Source organism: Malaclemys terrapin, chromosome 6 (assembly GCF_027887155.1).
Source record: "Malaclemys terrapin pileata isolate rMalTer1 chromosome 6, rMalTer1.hap1, whole genome shotgun sequence".
NCBI classification, from domain to species: Eukaryota; Metazoa; Chordata; order Testudines; family Emydidae; genus Malaclemys; species Malaclemys terrapin.
Window position 1 is genome coordinate 121,107,114 of NC_071510.1, and position 10,954 is coordinate 121,118,067.

The following is a 10,954-nucleotide window of genomic DNA, read 5'->3' on the forward strand; positions in this document are numbered from 1 at the left end:
ATACAAATTCCTAATTGTCCCCGATCATGTGTTTACCTTTATTATTTTGAATACGCATCGCACCATGTGAAGCAGTGATAGAAATAAACGTATTTGATGAAATAAAAAAGCTTTAATTATAAACGTGTTTTAGGAAAGTACAACATTCGCCCATTCCCAGGCAGGCCAGCAGCCATCACCACACCAAAACACCAGTCACAACAGAAGCTTGCAGAAACAACCCCCGCCCCACCCCGCAAAGTGCATGAAAAAGTGCAAACAGTGAAACCACGTACAAAACAGAATCCCCCCCCCCCGCCCCATCATGACATTTTCCCTGATCCCCTGTTCTCTTTTCCCTTCTTTCCCTATTTGCCATGCACTTGGTGCTGTGGGAGGGAGGTGGAGGCATACACGGGGAGGGGGTCAACATGGAGGGCTGCATGGGGCAACATTGCCCTGCCCAGCCACGCCTGGGGTCCGATTGCCTGGGCCACCCAGTCTGCTTCTGGACTGCAGCACAGGGTAGTGCGCAGAGGTCAGGCCAGGCATAGACAATATAGCAGGAGCTGCTACTCTTGCAGTCAGGGATATGGGCCACTCAAACCATTCTGTCTGCTGAGCTCTGTCCTCCTCCCTTAGCCACCGTTCCTATTCCAGGAACTGTGAAGCAAGTGTCTGCTCCCAGGCTAAAACCCTGTCCTCAAGCCGTGCAGCCAGCCTGAGCCTTTCACCTGGCAGCATGCCCTTCCTCTAGCCACAGGTCCCTTTGCCTTTGGCATGGGAACTACTTGAGGCCCTCTCCAGAACTTCAACCATAAGTTCAACACGGAAACGCTTCCTCGTGGAATGGGCTCTGAAGGTACATTGGCCCAGGCGTGTGCTGCATTGCGAGCGAGCAGTGGAGGTACTGCAGCCACTAGCGGTCAATTGGCCTGGAACAGGGCAAGACATAGAGGGTTATTGTCTCAAATAGCTCCCTGCAGGAACACAGAAAAGATCTCTGTGGAATTTCAAGGACATAAAATGATACTTTTACGAACGGAACTTCAATATATTGTGAGAAGGCTGCTTCGGCCCACAGAAGCTCCTGGACACAGCTTGGTTAATTGTGCAGCAAAAGAATTGCAGGCACAATGGTAAGTTAAAGAAGCAAAGCTACATTTTTTATTGTAGAAAATTGCAAAACTACTTGGGTTTGAGGGCAGGTGGTGAGGGATGACAGGCTTTTTCTGTTATTTCAGGCCTTCCACATTTTGGAGGACATAACAGTTCTTGTGGTGCCCGACTGGCAAAGGGAGATGTTATTCCAGTCTGCTGGTGGGAAACCTGCAGTTTATGCAAGAGAAGTATTCAGACGTAAAGTGAATGAACAGCACAGCTAAGAGTGGTCTGGGCTGGTCAGCTACTGAGGTGGCCCTGGAACATATGCCCTTCCCCGAAATGTGACAACCTATCTGGAGTTCCTGCTTCAGGAAAAGTTTGCAGCTATCAGTACCCAGGATTGGGTCAGGAATCAACAGGATGCTGCGTTAGCTTGCACATGGCTTAGCCTGCCATGACTGCATGGAAAACCGCAGAACTCCACAGCCTTCCTCCTCCCAGGCCCCAGCGCATTTCTGGAGAAAAATTCAAACCACCGACATATTTGGAACAAATAGTTTTGTCACCTATGGACTGCATGGATTACTTCCAACTGAACTGGACTAAATTTCTGAATGGAACACATTTCCCCAAACACACACACACACATGCACGCACACAGTGTTCACTATTGCCAGGCAGCTTGATAGACCATAAAATGGTTATAGAGAGGCATTCTTACAGGCATGGCAATATAAGGTTATTATTTTTAAGTGACAAGAATGGCCCTAGCAAAAATCTGTGCCTTTCCAGTGAAGATACACTTCCAATGTGTGCTTTAATGTTTGCATGCCCCAGCTGCCTTTTTGAACTCCGTGTGGTGGGGGGGAGCCACGTCTCTGGCATACAATCCGCCATTAGCAGATACACGCTGCTAGCTGGGGCTTCTCATAACTTCAGCATTGATTCATAGAATGGAAATCCCGCCCATTACTGTATTCATAAACATTAAAATGGAGCCAGAAACTTACCAGGCTTAGGGGCAGCTTCTGTCCTGTCTGTGTTTGCTGCAGGCTGTTCCTCAGGGGCTGCATCAAACAGCTCTTCTGAGTACAGACCCTGAGTGTGCAGCTTCTCCAGAGCCTCCTCTGGAACTGGTTTCAGCAACCGAGTGACTTCTTTGTCTCCATTTGGTGCTCGGTGCTGACTCCCATCAGTCCCCATGATAGATTCTGGGCATGGCTGGTGGATGAATCTCTCCTTCGGGGAGGCTAGCCCGCTGGCCCCGCCCTTTCTGCCTGAGGGCCCACCCCACGCAGCTGGAGGACAGGGTTGCAACCCTCCAGGATTGTCCTGGAGTCTCCAAGAAATAAAGATTAATATTTAATTAAAAATTCTGTCATGTGATGAAATCTCCAGGAATTCCTACAACCAAAGTTGGCAACCCTACCAGAGGAACCCTGAGGTGCCCCCGCCCCCACTGAGAAGCTCCGGCCCGCCTGCCCCCGCGCCATCCTGGGCCAGCCCCAGCACTGCCCTGGGCCACTGGCCCATCCTGTCCCCCTGGGCCGACCAAGCTCCAAGCCACAAACTGGAGCTGAGCCCCTGCCAGCTTCAGGGGAGTCGGGGGGGAGGGGGGGGGGAGGCAGGGCCTTGGAGTGGAACATGGGTGGGGCCATGGCCTGGGTTTGGGGAGGCTTAGCCTCCCCTGGCCTTTGATACCCACCGCCCATGATTCTGGAGCCACTAGGGCACCATTCCAGCTGACCAGGTCATCATGCACAACAGTTGGCACCATTCTGGGCGTAGCGCCCGGCATCTGGCCAAACTCTTCATAAAATGGGCATGATTTTGACAAGTTCCCCCAGGTGCAGTTCTGGTCCCTGGTTTTCCGGTACTCACTCTTGAGCCGCTTAACCCACTCCCTGCATTAGTCACTGGTTCGGTATATTTGCAAAGCTGCCAGCCTCTTCGCTATTTGCTACTGTGCAGGGTCATTCCTGGTCCTCTTACTGAAGGCCACAGTTCTGCTGGCCTTGCACCAGAGAGTTTCCAAAAGCTTTTGTGAGATCAAGCAGCGCACTTTGCAAAAGGCTTGTTCTGTTCTATCTCCATTGCAAACACAGAAGGCTCTCTGATGGTGTGTAGGCAGCTTGGTGATCAGAAGACAATGGACGGGTTAACGCTGACTTACTGAGCTGCTGACGTACACCGAGGGTGGTTGCTGCTGTTTTCTATCGAGTAGATTGAAGATTTTAGATGGAGAAGACAAAGGAACATAGCAAGGACAAAGGAAATTGGTCTATGGGATTGTGAGATACTTTTTGGAGGACTCCCAGGATCTGAGTCAAGCGGAGCAGCATGTACACTGCAAAACAATAGGGCTTGAACCCTGGGTCAAGGTCCTGGTACCCTGTGTCTGAGCCCTGGGTTAGCACTATTTGTGTGTGGATGGATGGGGGGTTAGGCTTGAGCCTGAGGCTGAGCCTGGGTTCACATTCCAGTGTAGACATGCCCTTAGTGCCTCAGTTTCCCATCTGTACAGTGGGGGTAACAGCACTGCCCTACCTCAGGGGGTGCAGTGAGCATAAATACAAATAAGATTTTGAGTTGCTCCAATAGTATAGTAACAGAAGACATATAAGTGTGCAAATGCCAGTGTTACCTAATTTATATTTTAGCTTTTGGGTAAAACGTTTTAAGTAGAAGCTAATGGAGCAAGTAATTAAGGAAATCATCTGCAAACACTTGGAAGGTGGTAAGGTGATAGGGAATAGCCAGCATGGATTTGTAAAGAACAAATCGTGTCAGACTAATCTGATAGCTTTCTTTGATAGGATAACGAGCCTTGTGGATAAGGGAGAAGCTGTGGATGTGGTATACCTAGACTTTAGTAAGGCATTTGATATGGTCTCGCATGATATTCTTATCGATAAACTAGGCAAATACAATTTAGATGGGGCTACTATAAGGTGGGTGCATAACTGGCTGGATAACCGTACTCAGAGAGTTGTTATTAATGGTTCCCAATCCTGCTGGAAAGGCATAACAAGTGGGGTTCCGCAGGGGTCTGTTTTGGGACCGGCTCTGTTCAATATCTTCATTAACGACTTAGATATTGGCATAGAAAGTACGCTTATTAAGTTTGCAGATGATACCAAACTGGGAGGGATTGCAACTGCTTTGGAGGACAGGGTCATAATTCAAAATGATCTGGACAAATTGGAGAAATGGTCTGAGGTAAACAGGATGAAGTTTAATAAAGACAAATGCAAAGTGCTCCACTTAGGAAGGAACAATCAGTTTCACACATACAGAATGGGAAGAGACTGTCTAGGAAGGAGTACGGCAGAAAGGGATCTAGGGGTTATAGTTGACCACAAGCTAAATATGAGTCAACAGTGTGATGCTGTTGCAAAAAAAGCAAACATGATTCTGGGATGTATTAACAGGTGTGTTGTGAGCAAGACACGAGAAGTCATTCTTCCACTCTACTCTGCGCTGGTTAGGCCTCAGCTGGAATATTGTGTCCAGTTCTGGGCACTGCATTTCAAGAAAGATGTGGAGAAATTGGAGAAGGTCCAGAGAAGAGCAACAAGAATGATTAAAGGTCTTGAGAACATGACCTATGAAGGAAGGCTGAAAGAATTGGGTTTGTTTAGTTTGGAAAAGAGAAGACTGAGAGGGGACATGATAGCAGTTTTCAGGTATCTAAAAGGGTGTCATAAGGAGGAGGGAGAAAACTTGTTCACCTTAGCCTCTAAGGATAGAACAAGAAGCAATGGGCTTAAACTGCAGCAAGGGAGGTTTAGGTTGGACATTAGGAAAAAGTTCCTAACTGTCAGGGTGGTTAAACACTGGAATAAACTGCCTAGGGAGGTTGTGGAATCTCCATCTCTGGAGATATTTAAGAGTAGGTTAGATAAATGTCTATCGGGGATGGTTCAGACAGTATTTGGTCCTGCCATGAGGGCAGGGGACTGGACTCGATGACCTCTCGAGGTCCCTTCCAGTCCTAGAATCTATGAAGCTATGAATCTATAAGTATCCACAATATAGAAGGGGATATTTGAGGAACACTGGGAGTTTAGAGATTAGTTTTTCTTGGAGTCTCATCCAGATATTTCTGGCCATCAATATAATCAGAATCAAAGCCAATGAACTGACAAGAGGGAAATGTTATTAACAAGCAATGGACATTTCTACAGGGCGCATGCGTGTGTTAACATTTGCACGAGCAGGGAGGAGTAAATATGTTTCTTCTTACAGCCACTGACATTAACAATTTGTGACCTGCAGTGTGCAGTTAAACATCAACTCATTTTAGAATCAGAGAATTGTAGGGCTGGGAGGGACCTCAAGAAGTCATCTAGTCCACCCTCGCCCCCGTGCTGAGGCACGACCAAGTATACCAAGTCCATCAGATTGTGTATCCATGATCAGATTCTTAATTCACAGTCTACTTCTAATTTTGCTGTTTATAACAAATGTTTAAACACAGTTCCATATTCTCATCCTGAACAGCTGCAAGGCATTCTTGAACTTACTTTTTACTTCTTTCCTTTAGATGCAATTTACCTCCTATATCTGAGAAATATGTCGTGGACGTTGGTGTAAAGACAGACATTGTGACAGTCAATCCCAGCATTATTACTGAAAGGTCAATTCATTTATTTTTTTTAACCCCTTTAGACTTTCCTCCTGTCTTCGCAAAACAGACAAACAGAAGTGTCACAGAAAATCTGGCTGCAGTTAGACAAGACCTAAAGGATTGATCGTGTAATATGCTGAGCAGGCTGGCCCCAAGCCACCAAAGCACATAAAAGCACATGCTTAAGTCCCACTGAAGTCAGCAGCGTGTGCTTAAAGTTAAGCAGGGCCTTGTGTGTTCCCATTGAATCAACGGGACCACTCACATGCATAATGTTAATCGCATGCTTAAGTGCTTGCAGGACTGGGGCCATAGAGCTGCATCCCACTTGCCTCACTCAAGAAGTCCATTCAGTGTGTCTCCTTGCATGAGTAAGGTGAATGGGATTTGGCCCCAACAGATACAAGCTTCTTTCAAACATTGGTTTCTAACCATCAGAGGAGTGAAGTTCTGGAACAGCCTTCCAAGGGGAGTAGTGGGGGCAAAAGACATATCTGGCTTCAAGACTAAGCTTGATAAGTTTATGGAGGGGATGGTATAATGGGATTGGTCTTTGACTATTAGCGGTAAATATGCCCAATGGCTTGTGATGGGATGTTAGATGGGATGGGATCTGAGTTACTACAGAGAATTCTTTCCTGGGTGCTGGCTGGTGAGTCTTGCCCACATGCTCAGGGTTTAGCTGATTGCCATATCAGGAAGGAATTTTCCTCCAGGGCAGATTGGCAGAGGCCCTGGGGTTTTTTCGCCTTACTCTGCAGCGTGGGGCACGGGTCACTTGCTGGAAGATTCTCTGCACCTTGAAGTCTTTAAACCATGATTTGAGGACTTCAATGGCTCAAACACAGGTTTGATACAGGAGTGGGTGGGTGAGATTCAGTAGCCTGCGTTGTGCAGGAGGTCAGACTAGATGATCATAATGGTCCCTTCTGACCTTAAAGTCTATGATTACATTTTAGATGTTTCACTAAAATTTCTGCTCTGAGGTGATATTCATTCTTGTATAATCCCCGACACTGATATGTGTTAATATGTATCGAATACAATTAGTAAAAACATTTCAAAATTTAAAGTTTTCCACCTAAATTTTGATGGAAAAAATAAGGGATGAAATTTTTGTGGAAATTTTGACTCATTTTTTGACCACTAATCAAAGGATTTACTGGTTGGGAAAGGTGAAATATATTCATGATTTTCTCTCTCCCCCTCTCCCTTTTTTATTACCAAAACTTTTTAATGACAAATTTCCTACCAGCCACAGAGCTAAATACATTTTCCGTTTGTCACTGAAAGATCATTTCAAAAATTTTTTGTAAGCAGCTCTATTTATTAAGATATGGGGTGTTTCATTGTGTCTGGGAATCTTTATGGAAAGCTTCTTGTTTGTTAGTTTAATTCATGTTGAACCTCACAGCCTGATAATCACTTGTATCCTTTTATCTTTAGATTCCATAAGCTGGAGAAATGGAGGAAACCTTTCTATGATGTGCTACAGGTTTATGAAAATGCATCGGTGCTGCTGCCTGCTTTCTACAACACCCGCAACACGGATGTCTCTATCCGGGTCAAATACGTCCTGGACGATTTTGAATCTCAGCAAGCCGTCTACTATTTCCATCCTCAGTATCTCATCAACGTCTCACGCTACTGGCTCGGTCAAGGGGTGCGTGCCAAACGGATTAGCACGGGATTGATTCTGGTGACTGCTGCCCTGGAGCTCTGTGAAGAGGTCCACCTTTTTGGCTTTTGGGCTTTCCCCATGAACCCCTCAGGGATTTTTATAACTCACCATTACTACGACAATGTCAAACCTCGCCCTGGCTTCCACGCAATGCCCTCAGAAATCTTCAACTTCCTCCACATGCACAGCAAGGGGATTCTGCGGGTTCATACCGGGACTTGCAGCTGCTGTTGATGATGATGATGATTATTTTTCCTCCGATGTAAAAGTGCAACAGGAACTCAGCGTCTATGTTTAGTGTAGAAGAGTTTTATTACATCCTGAGATTATGCAATAATTGTTCAATATCGATTTCTCAAAGCATTGCATCCCATAGACGCTGAGATTCCAGCATCCTTCCTGCTAGATGGGGTAGGGTTATGTGATTTGGGTGAAGTGAAACTCATCCATCACAGGCTATGCACTGCCCTGGAAATCAGATCTAGAAGCACATTTCCAATAGGTTTTAGAGATATACAAAGCACATTAGTGTAGCTATCATTTCACTTTCAGGAAAAGCACCAAACTGAACCCATTGGGGAAAGCCAATTTTAGCATATACTGCAGGGCATTAGAATGGTGTTTTGACTCATAGACAACTGCGGACATTGTTGATTTTATTGAAACTGCTGTTCTCTTGCATTAGGGTTTTAAAAACAAATTCTTTAAGCATTATTGTAGTTGTAAGGGGAGAGGTATAAGCTGTGGTCTTTATTGTGTAATGACCCATAGCATCGATGAAACATGTCTGTGTAATATCTCATGGTGAGGTTAGCTCATTTGTGAGAAGCCAGGCAGGACAGAACAGGTGGTTAAACTGCAATTCCCAGCAAAATGTAACTGCACACTCACAGCTTCCTCTTCTTTGTTTTCCCACATACCTCCTTGTGTCTTACACGCCTCCTTCCCTTCCCCAAACACGTTTTCTTCCTGCAGTCACCAGCTCTGGACTTCTGACTATTTCTTAGCAAAGTAATATGTTGGCCCCATAGAATTCTGCCTGGGCATGTGAATAGTTCTCTTGAAGCCCATAAGACTATTCTACATGAGGTGTGCAGAACTGATTTTTGGGTTCATATGGCACCGACCATAGGAGACGACAAGGCTCTTCTTGCAGATTATTTTTTCCAGATGATTTTGATGAAGCACCAGAATGATGAGGTGCTTCCCCCATTGGGAAAGCTTTCTAGTTATTCAATATTTACAGCAGCTTTTGGAAAGTAAATGCTGATGGCTGGAGGGCTGGGAGGAGATAGAAATGAGGTTAAACAATGGAGACACTTCTCATAGGTCACGTGTGTTTAATTTAAAGTTATACATTTAGAGACCTTAAGTGTATTTATTAGACATTGTCTTCTGTTGAGGACACTGCTGTGAGTGTTATCCCATCTTAGCGCTAACCTACACTTAAAAGTTTTACCATCATAACTATGTCAGTGAGGTCAGAGGGATGTTTTTGCTCACATAGTTATCCTGGTAAAAGCCCTAGGGTAGCTGCAGTTTTATAAAAGGTGCTTTATACTGGTATAGCTTATTTCAGTTCCTGTACAGGAATCAGCTATCCTGGTATAAGCACTTTCATAGCGTTATAGGTGTGTCCACTCTAGGAGCTTTTTCTGTTTAAACTATGCTGCCATAATTCAAGTGGCAAATCTTTGAAGTACAGACAAGCCCTTAATTGAAATGTTTAGCAGCCTCCTAGATAGTATCAGTAATTTGATAAACATGTACAATTTAACCTGGCTCAGTGTTTTCTAGGTCTAAATAATATGGAGGGTGGACCCTGGGACTTGGCCTTCTCCCCTAGATTATCAAGATTTGTAAAATGAGTAGTTTAATATTTCCACAGGTATCTTATATTTGCAATATTTGTCTCCGTATTAAACTAGCCACATCTCTTCTGGCCTATATGGGAGATGCCATTTTGGCAGTAGATTAGAAAGCACTTAACCACTGAAAAACAAAGGTGTGATTAAAGAGAGGTTAAAAGGCATAGCAGAGAGAGAACCCTTCCGTTTATTGTTACCAGTTCTGATGAGGTCTAATTCTTGATCTGTTGATGCCAAGTTAGTTTCATACATTGAACTTCATGGAATTTGTCTAGTTTGGGGGACAGATTAATTTAGTTTCCAGGACTTACTTTAATGGCCTGTAGCAGAGAGCTAATCCCGCACATCCAGAGTTCTTAATGACTTCAGGATATTCTGATTCCTCATCCCTATTAGGGGTTAGGGTGGCCAGACAGCAAATGTGAAAAATCGGGATGGGGGTGAGGGGGTGGGTAATAGGCGCCTATATAAGACAAAGCCCCAAATATCGGGACTGTCCCTATAAAATCGGGACATCTGGTCACCCTATTAGGGGTAGGCCAAGGATGTGGAAGTTGGATCCAGACAAGGATTATGTAGCCATCTTTTTCAGAAACCAAATTTGCCAAATCTGACAAGCTCTCTCCCTTCCCTGGCCTAGTCCAACACTATTTCCTTCCCTTCTTCCTTCCCTCCCTTTTTCTGACCCTGAGATCTTTCTTCCGCTGTTTGGATTTAATCCATCAAACCTTTCTCTCCCTAGCTGTTTATAATATTTCTATCAATTTAGTATCTAACCCTTCTTACCTCCTTTCATTCCAGTCTCCCTTTCTAAAGGCCCATTTGAAGTCAAACATAAACTTATTGATTCTAGTAGTAGCAGCCTGAATTCTCTATCTCCATTGACAACTGCACTCCTATTTTCCTACTTTCAGGCCCACAACCTTGGTGTTATCTTAGACTCTTCTCTCTATATATATCCAGTCTCTCACCAAATTGTCTAAATTCAGCTTGCTGAATATCAATAATATCGGCTCTTTCTCCAACCCCACCATTAATAACTTACTTACTGGTTCTCTCTCACTTTTATGACTGGAACTTGTTCCCATCTAGTCTCCCTGCTTCTCACCTCTCCTTTCCAGTCTTCTTTCTGTTTCCCCGTTCTGTCACATCAGTCCTCTCCTTAAGACCCTCCATTAGTTCCCTGTCTCTTACTATGTCAAAATCAGTCCTCTACACAGCTCTGTGTGATCTCGCTCCACCTATAGCTCACATCTCTTCTTTCATTTCTCTCCCTCCCCCATCCTCTGCCCATGCACTTCCCAAACTTTTCCCATGGCTTCCTACATCTTTGTAACTCTCTCACCTTCATACCCTATTCACCTGAGACACTCTTGCTGTCCTCTCTTTCTTCCTTCAACCTCACCACTTCAAACAATACACTTTCTCATCTTCCTCACTTGAATTGTTGCCCACTGTCTTGTCTTATTTAGATTTGAAGCCCTAGGTCAGGAAACATGCCTTAATAGGCATGTAAAGAGCTGTGTACCTTAATGGGGCTACAGGAGGATCTGATATAAGGTTTTGGCTAGGGTTTGAGTCCGAATCAGGGGCCTAGGGTTTTTAGTTTACAATGTAGAGACCTCAGAAGCTGTTCTTGCAAGAACTTTGACTATCTCCTTTGAAATTTGGTTTCAGAGCTCCTTCCCATCC

The 10,954-nt window shown here is 44.8% G+C and overlaps 1 protein-coding gene across 2 annotated transcripts in view; it reads left to right on the top strand.

The window, feature by feature from the left end:
- Window positions 1–10,147, top strand: part of ST8SIA5 (ST8 alpha-N-acetyl-neuraminide alpha-2,8-sialyltransferase 5) — a 100,179-nt gene extending 90,032 nt beyond the window's left edge. For both annotated transcript variants that reach the window (XM_054032957.1, XM_054032958.1), the window contains 2 exons: window positions 5,630–5,722; window positions 7,160–10,147. In XM_054032957.1, the coding sequence (XP_053888932.1) occupies window positions 5,630–5,722; window positions 7,160–7,628 (562 nt within the window). In that variant the 3' untranslated portion in view covers window positions 7,629–10,147. The remainder of the gene's footprint in view (window positions 1–5,629; window positions 5,723–7,159) is intronic.
- Window positions 10,148–10,954: the final 807 nt, after the last annotated feature.